This window comes from Bidens hawaiensis, unplaced genomic scaffold (assembly GCF_021521415.1).
Source record: "Bidens hawaiensis isolate Kalapana, Puna unplaced genomic scaffold, B.hawaiensis_p1.1 tig00040676_1, whole genome shotgun sequence".
In the NCBI taxonomy this organism is placed as follows: Eukaryota; Viridiplantae; Streptophyta; class Magnoliopsida; order Asterales; family Asteraceae; genus Bidens; species Bidens hawaiensis.
The window spans coordinates 12,338-32,200 of NW_027497195.1; the positions used below are offsets into that span (position 1 = coordinate 12,338).

The 19,863-nt window shown below is 37.8% G+C and overlaps 1 protein-coding gene across 1 annotated transcript in view; it reads left to right on the forward strand.

Moving 5' to 3' along the window:
• Window positions 1-1,786: 1,786 nt before the first annotated feature.
• LOC143592304 (uncharacterized) overlaps window positions 1,787-19,863 on the forward strand; it is a 50,991-nt gene continuing 32,914 nt past the window's right edge. The window contains exon 1 of the mRNA XM_077072250.1: window positions 1,787-1,981. Within this exon, the coding sequence (XP_076928365.1) occupies window positions 1,787-1,981 (195 nt within the window). The remainder of the gene's footprint in view (window positions 1,982-19,863) is intronic.

The window sequence follows — 19,863 nt, forward strand, 5'->3', positions numbered from 1 at the left end:
GACCCTGTAAACTCTGTCCTCTTGCGAAAGATGTAAGGAGCAGCATCGCAATGTTGGCCTCCCTGCTAGTGATGATAGACAGGAGGCACAACAAATCTAAGTTGCTACACTTATCGTGGCCCGAATGACGGCCAACGATAGTGTAAGCAACAATGCGGTGTAAGTAACGGTGGACGGGGTCCCTGATAGCGGATTCCACCACAGAACTCGAATGGCCCCGTCAGCGATCTGCACCCAAAACTGAGCCAGCTGAGGCTCAGTGAGCCAAAACGGTCGGTAATGCTGCTGATGCGTTGTATAACCGTAAAAGCTCTATAAGAATGCGAGAGTCTGAACAAACTCCCGCGTGTACAACTCGCCGCGACAACAAAATCAGGAACCGACATCTCATACACGTGTTGTCCAAGTGAGAACGACACGACATGCGGCTCATCGAAATCGGGGGCGGTGTATGAGAATGTCGAGTAAAACTCGCGTGTGAGCTCAACATATGATATCGAGTCACACTCGAGTACTGCCCTCCACTGATCTGACAACAATCCCTGGAGTCTAGTCTCCGCCTCCAAAGTACCCAATAAACCCCAATCAAACGTCTTCATACCCAATAGCTGCATACCTCTAATGCGCGTATACTTGGCGAACTCCTCGGACGTAATCGAAAATCGGAGAACCTGAGGTTGCGTGCGGTGTCCATCACCCATGATATCTGCTCACTCAACTCCATGAATAATTGGTACCTCCTCACCATCGTACCGTATGGTGCGGGCCCAGTCCCCTGTCTCTTGCGCCGTGAAGATGCTGGTGCATCAGACATATCTACAAAATCAAACATGCAAGTTAGATATGTCAACGGTTAATGTGACGACGACCGTATAGGATTTCGGTCATGGTCGTCCCACTTAATAAAATAATATTAAAATAACAAAATAAAATAAATAAAGACGAAAAAAATTCGGGGACACCCCGCACGTATTTTTAAAATCCAGATTATCCCACCTGAATGGAGATCGAGTACGGGCGAGTAATCAATTTGAAATTTAAAACTCCGAATTCAAACTAACAAGGTATTCCCGAGACTCGACTATAAACAAACAGACGCAAACAAACAAAACAAAACATACCTACTGTCTCGAAAAACGTGCAACCGACTAATGAACTGTTGGTTAAAACAAACGAACGTGACGGGTCAGGTTTTGTCTATAACATCTTCGTAAATCAAATCCAAAATATTTCTTTTAATCCCGAACCTTCACCGTTATTAAATTAATAATAAAAATAGTGATTTTACAAGTTTGAACTTACCCGACACGTCAACCACTAATCAATGACTCATTATTCATTCACCCAACAAACCCGGCAACCCAAACAATTAGATCAACCCGAAAAGCCACAAGTTTCAAACATCCTAAACTTAAATTAACTATTCGACAAACCCGATAACCCCGTAACAGAATTCTACGACCTGAACAATAACCACCCGCAAATCAATTCAAGCGTCGACATAAAAACTTAATAACAACGTACCTCAATGTCGTAAATACAAAACCATAACAAAAACAATGACGGTAGCGTATGGCGGTGGCTGTGGTGACTGTGATGTTCGCCGGAGAAAGGGGACGGTGGAGATGACGGTGGTTGTGAGTGACAGGGTGTGGTGGTGGGTGATAGGGTGGCCGGCGATGGATGTGAATGGTGGTAGAAGGGGGGCGGTGGAGGTGGTTATTGGTGATGGTGGCGGACGACGGTGGTAGAAGAGGTGACTGTGGTGGTGATGGGGTAGGTGAGGATGGTGATTGTGATTGTGTGGATGGTGGACGGGGTGGACGGTGAGGTCGCCGGAGAAAACAAGACGGGAAGAAGAGGGAGGAAAGAAGAAGAAAAGAAGAAGAAAAAAGAAGAAGAAGAGTTGGTTATATCAAAAGTTTTTCGGGTCAACCACGACCCATCGCGATACGCGATGGGTCAAATAGGTGGCGATCACGTATCACCACCCAATTGAATCACAATTAGGGTTTGACCACATCGCGATACGCGATGGGGTAGTTAGTGATGTCATCGCGTATCGCGATGACGTCACAGATGACGGATGCCTCTCCCCCATCGCGATACGCGATGGAGGTAATAACAAGCCCATCGCGTATCGCGATGGGCTCCGTTAGAGAATCAAAAAGTTTACCAAAACACAGCTTTCGGCATCCCGACATCACCCCTGAACACGTTCCAATATTCAAAACACCTTTACACACCTGGAAAGACGTGTACTCTAACCAATGCTTACCGAACTTCTCTAATTTCCCACTCTTCAACGAACTTCCCCGCACTTTGCGTTTACTACACAAAACTCGAGACGACAATTAGTACAAGACTCAATAAAATAAAAACAAACTAGACAGACACTTATAAACCCCGGGTTGCCTCCCGTAAGCGCTGAGTTTAAAGTCTACGGCTCGACAATGCCTCGAACTCAGTTATCTTCATAAACTGGTGAAGTCACAACGAAATTCACCGATTCCTTATCCAGCTCGTGTATGTCCTTCATCTCCAAATATGGCTTCAGTCTATAGCCATTTACCACTTGTCTCAAATGATCATCAAAGTCTTCAATCTCATACTAACCATGATTCCCGACTCTTACAATCGAATATAGCCCGTCCACTTACTTTTTAACTTACCCGGGAAGAGCTTCATCTTTGTGTTATACAACTACACTCGTTGACCAACTTCAAAATTCTTCAACCGGATGTTGGCATCGTGAACTTTCTTCATCTTTTCCTTGTAAGCGGACGCGCAATCGTATGCCTCGTCTCTCAACTCCTTGATCTCGCACAAAGCCAATTTTCTTGCCTTACCTGCATCATCATAATCGGTATTAACCTGTTTAGTAGCCCAAAACGCTCTTTGTGCAATTTCAACCGGTAAATGGCAATCCTTTCCATACACAAGTCTATAAGGAGTGGTTCCAATTGGTGTTTTATAAGCAGTTCAGTAGGCCCATAGAGCATCAGTGAACTTGGTTGACCAATCCTTTTGGTCTGCCCGAACGGTTTCCTGCAAAATATGTTTTTTTGCCTATTGGAAACCTCAACTTGTCCACTCGTTTGTGGATTATAAGGAGTTGCTATCCTATGATCAAAACCATATCGTTTAAGCAATTTCACGAACTTAAAATTCTTAAAATGTGATCCCCCATCACTTATGATGGTTCGGGGGATTCCAAATCTTGAAAAAATATATTACTTTGAACAAAACTGCAAACGACTATGTGATCATTTGTTCTAGTGGCTATCGCTTCAACCCATTTAGAAACGTAATCGATGACCACTAGGATATACAAATTACCGTGTGAATTCGGAAACGGACCCATGAAATCGATCCCCCAAACATCAAAAATGTCAACAACTAGGATCGGGTTCGAGGGCATCTCGTCCCTCTTAGAAATACTCCCGAGTTGTTGACACTTTAAACAGTGTGTCGCGAACTCGTGAGCATCCTTAAACAAAGATAGCCAAAAGAAACCACTCGTTAGAACTTTTCGAGAGGTTTTCTGGCCACTGAAGTTACCACCACACGCTGACGAATGTGCGTGTTCCAACACTTATCTGACATCCTCCTCGGGTATGCATCGTCTGATCATCTGATCTTCACCAATCTTGAACAAGTCTGGATCATCCCAAATGTATTGTTTAGCTTGGGAAATCAACGGTTTCTTCTTTCTCCTTGGCCAATGCGCCGGTAGGTCACCTGAAACTTTAAAATTAACAATATGAGCAAATCGTGGATTTTGTGACACTGCCAAGATGTGATCATCCGGAAAGGACTCGTTAATGGGCCCGTCTGTGTTCCCATCTTCCACCATAATCTAGGACAAGTGATCTGCAACAACGTTTTCACTTCCTTTCTTGTCCCGAATCTCTAGATCAAATTCATGCAGCAGCAAAAACCATTTGATAAGCCTTGGTTTTGCATCCTTCTTATCCATGAGGTACCTAACTGCAGAGTGGTTCGAATAAATTATTACTTTACTTTCCCAAATATATGACCTGAATTTATCTAGAGCATATACTACTGATAGTAACTCTTTCTCGGTTGTTTTGTAATTTAATTGAGCATCCGAGAGAGTTTTACTTGCATAGTATATGGCAACGGGTTTCTTGTCAACCCGTTGACCCAAAACAGGCCCGACCGCATAATCACTTGCATCACACATTATTTCAAAAGGTAAACTCCAATCGGGTGATTGCAAGATCGGGGCTTCAACTAACTTTGACTTCAAAATGTCAAAGGCTTTAGCACATTCATCATTAAAGTCAAATGGGTACATAAGGGTTTGGTAATATCACTAAAACCCTTAATAAACCGTCTATAAAACCCGGCATGTCCCAAAAATGATCTAATTCCTTTGACATTCATGGGATGAGGTAAGGTGGAAATAACTTGAACCTTAGCTCGGTCCACCTCAATCCCACGACTCTACACAACATGGCCCAATACAATCCCCTCTTGGACCATAAAATGGCTCTTTTCCCAACTAAGAACCAAGTTCGTTTCAACACATCTTTTCAAAACTCTTTCGAGTTGATTTAAACATGACTCAAAAGTCGTGCCGAATATCGAAAAATAATCCATGAAAATTTCTAAAGACTCCCCCACCATATCGGAAAAGATACTCATCATGCACCTTTGAAAGGAGGCGGGGGCGTTATATAGTCCGAATGGCATTCGCCTAAACGCGAATGTGCCATACGGGCATGTAAACGTAGTCTTCTCCTAATCCTCAAGATGAATAGCTATCTGGTTATACATGGAATACCCATCTAAAAAGCAATAAAATTTTTGACCAGATAGCTTTTCAACAATTTCATCAATAAACAGAAGCGGAAAGTGATCTTTCGATGTTGCCGCGTTCAGTTTTTGATAATCAATACAAATGCGCCACCCGGTTACTGGACGGGTGGCGACCTCGTTACCTGAGTCGTCCTTGACGACTTAGATGCCCGCCATTTTTGGTACTGTCTGCGTCGGGCTCACCCACGTGCTATTTGATATGGCAAAGATAATGCCAGCATCCAACCACTTCAGCACTTCTTTCTTCACCAATTCCCTCATGTTCGGATTCAGTCTCCGATGAGCATCATGTGCGGGTTTGACAGCCGGGTTAGTTAAAATCTTGTGCATCACGATCGAAGGACTGATTCCCTTCGAATCCGCTATCGTCCATCCGATTGCTTCCTTGTTTGCAACCAGCACCGCCATCAAAGCATTTTCTTGTTCAAAAGATAAGTTAGAAGCTATAATAACAGGCAAAGTATTATTCTTACCAAGAAAAGCATATTTTAAATGCTTTGGGAGCACTTTCAGCTCGACTTTCGGTGCTTCCAGCATTGACAGTTTCAACCCGGTATCAATCTTCTCAGGAAGTGGTTCCACCTGAACTGACCATGGAGGGAGATCTCCTCGCACAGCTGTGATCTCCATCCGTTTCTCCTCATCTTCCAGCAACTTGTCTGTTTCCACCTGTAACCTGTCAGACAAAAAACACGTCTCCGTTGTGCCATCCGTGCTGACGACAGAGACGTATAGCGGGATACACTCGTCAATGACATCGGCCATGAAGCACTCATCATCGACCGGAGAATTATCTCCACGTGTGAAAACATTAATCCTTAGCTTACGGTTACCGAATGCCATGTCAACAGTACCAACTCTGCAATTAATGTTTGCATTTGCGGTAGCCAAAAATGGTCTACCGAGGATAACCGTAGGCTATTTGGTTCTTTCACCCGAAACATAATCAAGAACCAAAAGTCAACTAGAAAATAAAAGTCCTCCACCTTAACGATAACGTCAGTCAATATTCCTCGGGGAAGATATGGTGTCAGCCAAGGCAACCGTGGTGGCAGCCGCTCGAAGCGGGCCAAAGTCATACTGATCGTATAGACTTCTTGGGAGAATACTGATGCTAGCTCCAAGATCTAGAATCGCCCGAGACATTTTAAAATCACCCACTTGAATGGGTATAATGGGCGTTCCCGGATCTTGTAGCTTCGGTGGAAGCGAACCCGAGAGAATTGCACTCACATTGTCGGTAAAGTCAATCTGTTTAGGATTCTTATGACTCATTTTTTGTGTGCACAATTCCTTCAAGTACTTAGCATAAGCAGGAATTTGTTTTATGGCATCTAAGAGGGGTATATTGATTTTAACCTATTTAAAAGTTTCCCACATTTCCTCTTGATGTGGGCCCCTTTTTGATGCCATCTTCGCCTTCGATGGCGCCAACAAGGCATCGAGATAGGGGATGGTTTTCACTTTCCGTTTGTCCTTAGAATTGTTGGTGTCATCCTACGGAACTGGTTTGTTAATTTTAGTTTCACTTTGATTAGGTTCATTTAATTTAACCAGTTCCGGCTCATCATCACTGACGAGATTTTCATCTATCTCTTTCACCACCCCTTAACCAATGGTGGTGGAACCCCAACTTTATTATCATACTTTTTACCACTACGTAGAATACTTACCTGATTAATGTGCTTTTTCGAACTAGAACTGTAGTGGTTCGGGTTTACTGTGGTGTCGCTCGGGAGCTAGCCTGTATTCTTATGTAACTTTGCCACGTCTGCAGCGAGCTGACCAATCTGCTTCAAAATCTTCTCTGAAGATTTATCTCGCAACTCGAACTGCTGTTTCGTTTCGGCCTTATGATCAGTCATGACTTTCAACAATGCATCCAACTTTGAATGAACCGACTAATCCGAATTTCCCAAGGACCTTTTCTGTTGGTCCTGATTACCCGAAGAGTTTCCACCCCGGTTACTGTCTCCGTTGTACCCCCTATTCTGACTGTACGAACCCTGCTGCTGATAACCGCCCTGGCGGTAATTACCCTGCGACCTGTTCTGGCTCGTTCCCTGAAAGTTTGGGTTCAACTGAGAAGATGCGTTCCCGTTGCGAAAGTTCGGGTGATTCCTCAGGCCCGGGTGATATGTGTTTGAATTGAAACCTTGGTCTTTGGAATCCCAGTAAGCACAGTTAACCTCTTCAGTATCATCCTCCTCGTCATCATAAAACTCGGGGAAATTTTCTGCCTTATGCCCGAGTTCACCACAATCATCACAAACTGGGAATTTAACTCCAACTTTACCGACTTCTTTCTACTTACCCTTTCCATACCCAGCCAGTTCACGTTCTAACTCAACAATTCTTTCAGAATCACTTGTGACTGACTTAACTGACCTGGAGGAATTACCAAATCTTCATCTCTCAGCTGATGCTTCTGATTTCGAGTCTTCACACATGAACTCCAAAAAATCCCAATCATTCTCCTTAGGCTGATTCAGCAATTGACCATTACATGAGGCCTTAAGATGCTTCCGGTCCTCGTATGTCAAACCATCAACAAAACACTTTACCAGTTCCCACGGTTCGATTTGGTGATGTGGGCATTTTCTGATCATATCTTTATACCTGGTAAAGGCTTCATGGAATAATTCGCCAGAAAACTGTGAAAAATTGCGAATTTCCGAACGGGCCTCGCTAGTCTTCGACTGTGAATAAAACTCGTTTAGAAACACCTGCTGCATCTCGGCCCAATTTCGGATACTGTGCATCGGCAGCGAATTAAACCAGAGTTTTGCTTTGTCTTTCAATGAAAACTGGAATAATCGCAGCCGGACCTCATCTTGATCAAACGTACCATCACCAATAGACCCGCAAATAGCCGAAAAGTCGGTCAAGTGCGAATACGTGTCCTTCGAAGCCATCCCGTGGAAATGAGGAACAATTTTATGTATGATGGCCGGGACTTAAAAGTTTGATGTCCCGACACTGGTTCTTGTGGGACAAACAGGGATGCTCCATCCTAAATAGCCGGTCTGAACCGACTGTTAACACCATGAATCGGGGCCAGATAATTCCTCCTTACCCCCTCGGGGGGTTCGCCAAACCACCCCGGTTGACGTGAATACCACGAACTCTTTCGGGCCGTTCCGCCCGATTCACCCTGTCTCGACCCCTTTCGTTTTTTTTAACTGCTTCAGCCCGTCTTCGATTAACTGGCTCTTCTACCTCTTCATCCCCATTATCATCACCCACTTCTTCCGGCTTCACAACCTCGTTATCGGGCTCAACCGCCCGATTTCTCCTAACCCACCGATCTACCTCGTTCTCAATCTCAAAACCCTCGTTCCTATCATTATTTCCCCCCCTCTTCTTCATATTCTGTCGAAATATTCGGTTGAACATCATCGATATTTATCCTAACACTGCGGTTGGGGTTGTTATTTGGAACTGATGGTCCGACTTGGTCAAAGTTGAAGTTTAGATTTCGGTTTAGGTTTCGGGTTCTGGAAGCACGAGCTGAGTGATTTTGGTCATTTTGGTTATTGAAGTTTGGTGGGTCAGGTATGTTATCCGGGTGAAATGCGTTTTTTTGTGGGAGTGGGTCGTGGTTTTGATTCTGGTTCTGGTTCTGGTTTTCGTTTTGATTCTGGTTATGATTCTGAGCTTCCATCTCTGAATTTCTATTCTGAACTCGGTTCTGCCTAGATAACCTCTCAATTTCGGGCTCCAAAACTAGCGGTGACTGTCGGCCCAAGTGGAGGGTGCGCACAAACCTATTATCTGCACAACTAACACAACCCGCGTAAAATAAAGAAGAATAAAATTTAAACTAAAAATTGAAAACAAAAATTAAGACTAAAATTAAAATTAAACACAAAAATCAAGTATCACGAAAAACACTAAGCGCACTAACTCCCCTGCAACGGCGCCATTTTGATGACCGTCGTTCAAGTCAATCAAATTCCTAACTAAACTACCTAGATAGGATAAGTAAGGTATCGTATCCACCAAGAGTATGTGGTCAATGTAATTCGTGTACAGACTTAATATTATGAAGTAACTGGTTTTTAGTGCTGATCACACAAGCAATTAAAGTGAATTTAGTGAACTAAGTAACAAACAAGTAAACGAGTTTCAAGCAACTAACAAAGCAAATCACACCCGGGAATTCAAGTAAGAAACATACAGTTATCTCATGCAACCTAACAGATTAATTATTGACGATTAACTACAGACTGTTCAATCAGACAAAACCTTAGACATCAACAATCACTTTACACACGACACTGGTTATCAAACAGTCCTTGCCAGTGTGACTCAGTTAAGGTCAATCGTATGTTTTGTCGTATTCAATCTAACCAAACAATCATATGATCAATTATCTAGCAACTGGTAACAAATCTTTCAGACTAACGTAAACCTAAACCGATTGAACACGCAGAAATACCAATCATCAATAATCATATATCAATAATCAATAATCATACAAGAATGTTCTTAGCCACATGAGAAAAACTATAATGATTACAAACTATACATCCCGGGTGCGATTCTAGGAGAGTAGCCATGCCTTGACATCGTTAAATCTTCAATACGGATGATATGGATCATGTGTGAGGTCTTGGCACGAGCTAGGATGGTGAAAATAGCCTCTTGGAGCTCTGGAATCGCTTCTTGTTCGTCAAAACAGAGTTTGGGTTCCTGAGAATAAAAAATAACATATTAACCTAATTTTCCCGTCTGCACATCCCATCGCGATACGCGATGGGGTCTTCACTAGTCCATTGCATATCGCGATGGACCAAAAAGTCAATATTAATTTTAAATCCCATCGCGATACGCGATGGGTCCTCAAGCAAGCCCATCGCGTATCGCGTGGGTCTTGTCACCAGCAAACTTCATTAAACTTCCTCGTTTTGCGTGCTGGACATCCCAGGTCTTCATACCATCTCACAACAGGTCCAGATTGTGTACTTTAACACCTGTGACCTGAAATCCAATAATACATGTATGAAGTATCGAAAGTTCTAGAATAAACTATTAAAACTAAATAATAAACGAACTAACACATACATAAATTAACCGACCATCAGACGCCTGATGTGTTCTTAAGCAACATGAAAGCTCGTGTGGAGGCCCAACTACCTAACTTCACAAATACCACTCTTAAAGATTGTGCATCCTTGGATGCATACTATCAAAAGCTTAAGGATATTGCCTAACAAATCGCTGATGTCGACATACTAGTTGACCAATCCACCCTTATTATAAAATGGGTTAATGACCTTCCCAAAGAGTTAGATATACTATCGACACGATAATCAATCAAGAAACTCAAACATGGAACGAAGCACACACCATGGTTGATTTGGAGATGTGTTATTTATCGGCTAGAACAGGTTCATCCATTGGTACCAATAGTTTCCTATACACGTCTCGCAACCAAAACACACCTGACTCTAATCCCACTAATTCGGGAACCGGTTAGAAGTACCTTAGGAGCAACTACCGGGGTACTAATTATGACCCTAATTTTAATTTTCGCATGGTTCGGGGTGGTCGCAACAACTAGGCAAGTAATTCCAGCAGCATTATTCTCGGTTTTTATTCTATTTAATTGTCTCAAAGTTTCAAGTCCATTCGTGTCGGCTCAGTCAGCACGTTAAAGTTTCAAGTTCCGGTTAAAACTCAACTAAATAATAAGGTGAGTAATTACTCCCTTTTTTTACTGTTTTAAAAACGTTTAGGGTCTTTATCCATACTTATTAATATTTTCATATAATATATTATCAATAACTAGTAAATCATGAGTATTGTGTTGTTGATCAATTACATGTTTACATGCTAATTTGCTACTTGTCTAGTTGATTCACTTTACCTCATTCAGATAGGTCCATCATAATCTCATTATAGCATGATACCATCATAGTAGCCAAAGCCTGATTCTCTAGGCAATGGTCAACTGACCCCCATTACTTGCTCATTGTTTAATTGTTGATACTCACAATATATGTTTGCAGTTTTTTTCTCATATATTATATTTAGTGTCAAAATCTGCGGATTACTTACTCAACATTGTGTTGATTAATATATTCTACTTTGTGTGCATATTGCAGGTTATCATGTGTTTTAAAATGAAGGTGAAGATCATTTAGCACGAACTATAGGATATCTAGATAAAAAGATAATTTGTTTGGATAATATGGTTATTTGTTTTTGGATTTATTTGTATTAGTTGAGACGATGTGTACTTGATTGAAATTAATAAGGTAATTTAGATATCGTCATTTAAATTGTATGATAGTGTTTTGTGAGCTATGAACCAACGATTCGCACCGCGACATTTCCGCAGTAGGTTGGGGTGTGACACGTGTCGAACCACGTGTCAACATGTGGCAAAACGTGACACGCCATGTTTCACCACATGGCAGCGCCCGAAATTTGCTGAGTCATCGCGCTACGTGATGACCATCGAAACAGGCATCGAGATACGTGATGGGTCCAAAGCTTTTCCTATAAAAGGGGAGACTGGGCTCAGCACTTTGCATTACAAGACACCCTCTAATACACACACAATACATCGGTGTGCGAGCCATGAACCAATTCCCAAAACCCCGAAGTTCTGATGGTGTAATACCTAGTACGCAAAGTAAAGTAGAAGTGTTGTCCGACCAACCTTAAGTTGTAAACTCCAAGTACCCATGTAAGGTAGGGGTTCTGCTTAAGTTATTTTATTAATATGGCTTAGACCCTAGTCAGTGGTATAACCTAAACCTTGATCAAATTAAGTATACACAACTTTACATATACAATGGGTATAATCGAAGTATTGTTTCTTCGTGATTAAAAAACATAAGATTATATATGTGACATTCGTTATAATTTGTATTTGTATTTGAATCTGTTTACCAGATTCGTTATATATTTCGGATCTCCATTCTTTAATAAAGTGGAGTATTTATTGAGTATTCATGCATATTATGTTGTTGGATTCTTATGTAATTGTTTACGAGTCAAATTTCATCTATTTTGAACCATGTTTTCATTTAAAAACAAAGTGCCATGACTAAATTTGGAAATTCGGATTTCCTAGCCGCGTCGCGTAGCGCGACAGACCAAGATGAAGCTTGTCGCGTAGCACGACAGAACCAGGAATCAACCAAGACACCTTTACGTCCCGTTATGCGACGGAGCCTCCTTGGAGCGTCACGATACACGACCATAGGTGCCGTTACGGGCTTTTGTTCAAAACTTTGTTTTAAAGCTTTTTAACACCAATTCACACGATTTTAAACAATCTTTGACTGATATTAGTGTTGATAAACATGTTACATCTCAAAAATCTCTGTTTTAACTCAACTGATAGAGTCAATTGGTCAATTCAAAGACATAATGAACTCCTTCAGCATTCAACTATAAATAGACCTTCATTCTTCAGCATTCAACTTTATCAAGCGTCAATCCACGAACATTATTGTATTCATCTTGCTAATTTTGCATTATTATCAAGTTTGAATTTCAAAAGTCAAACCGTGAAGTTCAAGACTTTTCTTATGTTCTTCTTGTTCTTCTTTCGGGGATGTTATATTTTGTTTTCCTACGTGTTCGGGTTGTTTAGAATAAAATGTTTATTTGAAAACAATTGGACATAAGTGTTTGTTCATCAAAAAAGAACTCTCAATTATGCACTTATCCAGTTCAGTTTAGTTATTTTTACTATTTAACATCTAAAAAAAATTCTTCACGTCTTCTAGAAAATAATACTTTTATCTAGCTAAAAATGAGCTACTCGCTTGAACTCATTTTGGTTCCGTTTAGGATTCCTCTCAAAACAAGCCTGACTTAATAACGTGACTAATAATTATTATAACCCAGTCTTTTATAGAAAACTTAAACGGACCTATTTACATATCCTACGGTGGAAAGTCTAAAATTGGCAATTATAGAGGAAATATATATTTTTCTTTCAAATGACATAAAACACTAAACCATGAACCGAATTCGTTTAAGTCTTATATTTTCATTTATTTCCTTGAATCCTATTTTGAACCTAAAAATAGTTTTTGGACCACTCATCGAACCGGGCCCATTTTTTTCAGATCGCTTAAATTCTTAGACGTCTTTTACTCGCTTAGATTTAAAAAGTGAGTTTTTATAACTCCTTTTTAGCGCTTTACAATATTTTGGGGTGTAGCATGTTACAATTTTTACCTCTGTAGTTATGCACTTGTTTACAAATCGATTCGCAATATGTCATTCGTGTTGAATATTATTTTTTCATATTTCTTATGATTCGAATGTGAAATATATGAAACGTGCTAATGTTTTTATGGTGGAAAATACACATGTGCATACGCATACACATACTCATGTGGGAGGGTCCGACGGGACGTACATGCACCTCTTATTACTTCAACCTTGGTTGTTATGCATTGTGGTTCTCATTTCCCCTATTACTTCAGCTAAGGCTTAAGGAACGTGAGGACTATTTATTAGATTTTATTTACTTTATGTCGGGGTATATTTTACATGATGATTAGTGAATCGCGCGACTTGCAATATACATATATACATCAAACTTATGAAATCTCACCAACATTATGTTGACAAATGTTATTATTTTAAAAGTGCTACAGGTTGAAACAATGGCGTGCAAGGATCAAGAAAATTAGATTGGCTTTAGGTTTTATTTAAATGAATAGTGATTGTCTTGATTCGATGTAATGTTATTTGTCTTATTGTGTGGGTGATTTTGTACGTAAAACGAATGATTGTATTTCACACAATATCGTGTTTTTATATTTTATAAAAATGACTTCTACTAAGACTAAACCACACGCAGATAGGAAAATGTACATATCGTATATGTAGAATAATATTAGTAAGAACCAAGTATCGATCCACGGACACTAAGTATTTATAATAATAAATCTTTGTTTTTATATTAACCCGTGGTAATAGTCAATTGAGGTTTGTTTTTAAACTAAAACTTTGTTATATTAATGTAAAGTAAAATAGGTGAACAAGTAGATGGGTTGTAGATGAGAAAATCAATATATGAAGGTTACCATTTAAATCAAGAATCCACTCAAATCTTCTTTGATTATTAGTATTATGAATATGTGATTAACTTGCTTTAAGAATATAAGATAGAATAACCCCTCATTCCACCCTATGACATAAAAGAAAGTAAAATGCATAACTAAACAATCGTACTAAACAATCATGTTTTAGAATTACCAAAACTAGAAAAAATTGATCATAGAAAGTATCTCAATTTTCAAAGTCCAACACAAGGAAATATGTTTTGGATAAAATATCAAGATTTTCTTTTTACCATTCCTAGTCTCCAATAACATGAGTGAATCATGAATGATTATAAAGATTTGATTTATAAATATTAATCATCAATCTTGAAATAGTGGTTTATGATGACAAAACATATTTTATCAAAGGAAAATTGTAAAATAATCATGTACTTCACAAAAACTAAATCACATATTCAATATAATCATCAAATAAAGTTAAGTTTCATCATAGATTTTAGATGGTAAATGGAAGTTTAGCTCATGATGAGCATGACAATGAACATCAAATAAGATGAAGATATCAAACACATGATTAAACATGAACAATCTAACCAAGTTTGAGATGAATTTTTCTTCAATGGTGATGGATGATGATGATGATGATGATTATGGATGCCTTCAAGCCTTCAAACTCTTCAATGGATCTTCAATTTGAGTGTAAAGTGAGTACTATTTTTAATTGATAAACTCGTCCAAATCTTCTTCAAGCATACCCTTGCACTAAGATATGCAATTCTATTTATAGGTTGTTAGGTCCGTTGGGCACGACCACGTGGTGATTGGGCACGCCCCGTGGTGAGCTATCCAGGTACATATGATAGTTTTCCATGGGGGGCGTGGTACTTGAGACACGGGGGGTATGTTTTGGATGCCAGATTCTTTGTATTGTTGGATTATTTGGTGAAGGTAACCACAGGCGTGTGGTAGTGAGACACGACCCCATGATTTTGGTCTCTGATTTTGTCTTTTCTTGGAAAGGTGACCATGGGGGCGTGGTTCTTGAAACACGAACCCGTATTAGATCCATCAGATTTTGTCTTATTTTGAGAAGGTGACCACAAAGGTGTGGTTAGGTGACCACAAGGGTGTGTTAAGTTGACTGATACACAACTTATTTAATTATTCTTTGTTTTTTTTTTTGTGTATCCACTCGTTTCTTTATTTGAGGCTGGAATAAACCTAAAAATATAAAAAAAAACATAATAAGTACCTATTGAACTAGATAATACAATAAAAGATATATTTTTAGAGATTATTTCATGGTTAAAATATGTATATATTTTTATACATCATCTTATTTTCAAACTATCTAGTGTACTTACGAATTTATGAAATGAAATAAATATATTGACACCATTAATAGTGTTACGAGTTTAAGAGTGATCTGAACATCGCACCCGGACGTTTTCCACTTAAAGCCGGGGTGTTACAATATATACAAGGGGTATAGTTAAATTGACGTGTCTTCTTGAAAAAGAAACCTAACATAGATGTTTCTTTGTGAAGAAGAAACGTAACACGTAATTTGTAACTAAACAAAGGGACTGAAGGTCTACATGATTTATACAAACAAATGATTTATCAATGTTATAGCTATACAAAACAAACTAAGGTCTGAAGCTAGATAGTTGTTCTAGTTATTTACAAAAAGTTATTCTCATATTATAGGTTCGAGGTAACTCACAAGCATAAATCAGTGGAAGTGTTGATTATAAAAAACGTGAATACGTATGATCCTTTTACAATCATAAAAATAACCAAGTCATTTATACAAAAGTTTGCATGGGATTACAGATCTCTAAAACTTTAGTATCTGTTACCATTCAGGCTAGTTATACGTATGTCTAGATCCTTTCATATGTGGGCAGAGGGTAGACATACCCCACCACACCTAGTACCATGCCCCCATCTCATTAAGTCAGTCTATAGGGTTGTGAGGGCTGACTATGTGATATAATTGGTACATCAGTCTTGAGAGCCGCTGATTGTTTCGAGTACGAACTGAAGGTTTATATAAAAATTATTTTAAGCGTCAGCGTGTTCACCGGCATGTGTTGCTGATGTATTTTATAAACTGATGTACCAATTATATCACATAGTCAGCTCTATAAAATGTTTTATAGGTAATGATGATAGATAATAGAAGATGGTGGTATTAGCCATTAGACTATATGATGGCTTAAATGTTTTAATAATGTAAAAGAAGTAAATTATTGTTTTTCAAGTTGAACACTTTTGTACTAATTATCAGGAATTTAATTCCTGACAGTTTGAATATAATATTATTTCAATTAAGACTTCCACTTTGCAACCAATACTCTGAAATATCTACAAAACAAGTACCAATGTTGGTCACATGCCTAGGCCCATGGAGCCGGGTGTGACATAATGGCATGGTATTGCCATGAGATTTCCTTTTAGAAGAGCTTAGAGCTAGAAGTAGTACTTGTATTTTATTTCTGGAGCATAGAGACAATCCTCGTTCACCTTTCTTCCTCCTCTATAGGTTTAGTGGTAGTGAGGTGATTTACATTTGGTTTTCAGTTTTAGGCGTTCCTCATCCTGTGTATATGTTACAATCAACACACTCATTTGTCCTTTGGAACATCTAATTCTCTTAGTTGATTTATGTACTTGTGGAAAAGTTATTATGTAACGCATAAAAAACCTTTTATTGATTTCCATAAGCCCTTAATTTACATGTTATATCAATGGATACTTGGATGTGTTCACGGATGCCACTTGAACTGTAATTGGAGTGTGTGCATACCTCTTAGGAATTCTTATGATTCTTCCATTTTCATAGATTATCGATTAGTCTTAGGAATTTCAGATTCAAGAATACCTCACCTAATAACAATCATTTAAGGAGTCATTGATATCATAAGAGACATTATGTTTGACTATCATGTCTTGAGGGGAAATCAAGAGTCAATGATAGCAAATTTTATAGAAACAATTTATGAAAGAAATCTCTTCATAAATTTTGAAAATAAGAGTGGATGATTTGAGATAAAAATAGATAATTTTAGAGTGATGTGTAATAAGGTTATCAGAGTAAGGCAGACATATTTAAGGACTGTTATTTTAATGAAGTAGTGATAAAAGTCTATTAAAATCACCAAATAATAGACTATGTAAGCGTCTGATTAAACAACTCCTTTTACTTTGGTTAATCACAATTATTTAAGTATTATGAATAATTTTAAGAAATTATGCAATATGAATAGCACACATCGATCAGCTCTGACCGAAAATGAGGCATTTATATGCACATGGTTAGGTTCACAAACACAAATGTAACACGCTAGCCTTGGCCATAGTGAAACATTTATATGGTTAAGGAGAACAAAATGCTTGAATTAAACTTAACTTTACTACTGTGACACATAGGGTGTTGTTTAAGTTAAGCAATGCTTATTTATACTTTAGGAACTTAACAAAGACCACATAACCTTATGAAGAAGTGAAGCTTTAGGGTGTAATGTAAGTTAAGTAACATTTTATAAACATTATGTATTGGGAACCCATTTGTAAACTATATTCCGTTTCAATTAACCCGACCCGTACTAACATTCGGGTCTTGGTTTATTATGAAAATTTCATTTTATTCATTTGTCTTGTGTTTATATCATTACAACTCTTTGCCTCATCTTAAATATCAAGTTTTAGCAATTAAAATCAACTTTTCAAAATAGAGTGGCCATTCTTGACAAAACTGGAAACTTAAAAGAATTAACTTTGCCACGCCACGGGACGAGGGACTCAGTTCTAGCCGCGTAGCGCGACCGGACCACTGCAGCAGACCGACATCGTTATTAGTTTGGTTCAGCTCTTTTAGATGCGTTTTGACTCGTTTAACCACTCAAACTCTATCCAAATCAAGTATTATTCAAATTAGAATGATTCTAGAACATTCCCCATCATATACTATCGAAAACCTACAAATTTTATCGATTATTATGAGATAATTATCATGTTCTAAGTGTTTATCTTATTTATTTTGAGTTTCAAACGAATTATCATCAAATTTGATAATAATCATGAAGTTAAAAACCCATTCCTATATAAAGAGGTTTAGTAGGTCGTTCATAACTTGCATATAAACTCACAAATCTCCTCCTCTTCATGAATTCAAGTCCTAGCTCAAGTATTCTTCGTTGGTTGACTTTCAAAAGTCAAAGTTCTTCATCTTCTCGATTTCTTCTAGTTCTAAACCGAATTCCAAGAAGTTTGTACATAAAATTTGTTATAATTCATCATAGGATCAAAAGAATTAGATGTTAAATATAGTAGTTATTAATGTAATTAATATAAATATATAGCTTTAACAAGAATATTAACATAATTAATGTTTCTTACATGCGCCCTTAGGACACATGTTAGAAAATCTCTTAATTTAAATAGAGCTTAGAGATAAAGATACACAATTTAAGAAAACAAAATAAAATATTAGTCAATCCAAACATTTAAGGAAACAAAGTTAAAACTTAACCAATCACCAAATTATGTGATTTTTTAATCAAAATTAGGATGAAAATTATTAATAGTTTTATGAGCATGAAGAATTATGTTCATGATTAATATCATATTTTAATTGGAATAGAAACTTAAAATTACTAATTTCAAAAATAATATCTAATTTAAATCGTTTTAACAAGTTTTTATTGATGAAAAAAGGATATTCATCAAAAACTAATGTTTGAGCATTTTTTAGTTTCACCAAAAGAAAAACAGCAAAACTATACAATTTCGTCGTGATGAAAAAATCCGAATTTCATAGACTTTTATCAAAATTTCTTTTCGATTTTAATTCCACTTTAGGGAAAACGAAAAGAACTGATTTATCAACATGGGCTATCATATCACATGTTGATTAGTTCTTTAAGTAACAATAAGTATATAAATCATGATGTACTTGTGATTCCGGTGAATTGACTTATATATGGAAGACATGATTCGGATTCTTGATCGGTTCCTGTTTAAGGTATACGTAAGCGAGGGAGGATTTGGGAGAGGGAGAGAGGGACGAAATTATGTTTTGGTGATTAACCCAACCTCTTTAAATAGGTTTTCTGTTTGTATACGTCCAAGAAGAAACCTAATTAGTATATGTAATGATGATTATGTCCATCAAATAATTACTATATCTATAGAATTTGAATCAATTGTCTATTCATTTAATTAGAAAAATATAAAGGCACTTTTAAAAGATTAATGTTTAATGAAAAGATATCTTGTTTATTCAAAAATAACTAATGTTAGATTAAGTAGTTACATCCATTTATTGATGAATTAGCTTCCTTATGGCTCGAGGACCCCCACCCCCACATTATGATGAATTAGCTTCCTTATTGATGAAACAAAGTTAAAACTTAACCAATCACCAAATTATGTGATTTTTTAATCAAAATTAGGATGAAAATTATTAATAGTTTTATGAGCATGAAGAATTATGTTCATGATTAATATCATATTTTAATTGGAATAGAAACTTAAAATTACTAATTTCAAAAATAATATCTAATTTAAATCGTTTTAACAAGTTTTTATTGATGAAAAAAGGATATTCATCAAAAACTAATGTTTGAGCATTTTTTAGTTTCACCAAAAGAAAAACAGCAAAACTATACAATTTCGTCGTGATGAAAAAATCCGAATTTCATAGACTTTTATCAAAATTTCTTTTCGATTTTAATTCCACTTTAGGGAAAACGAAAAGAACTGATTTATCAACATGGGCTATCATATCACATGTTGATTAGTTCTTTAAGTAACAATAAGTATATAAATCATGATGTACTTGTGATTCCGGTGAATTGACTTATATATGGAAGACATGATTCGGATTCTTGATCGGTTCCTGTTTAAGGTATACGTAAGCGAGGGAGGATTTGGGAGAGGGAGAGAGGGACGAAATTATGTTTTGGTGATT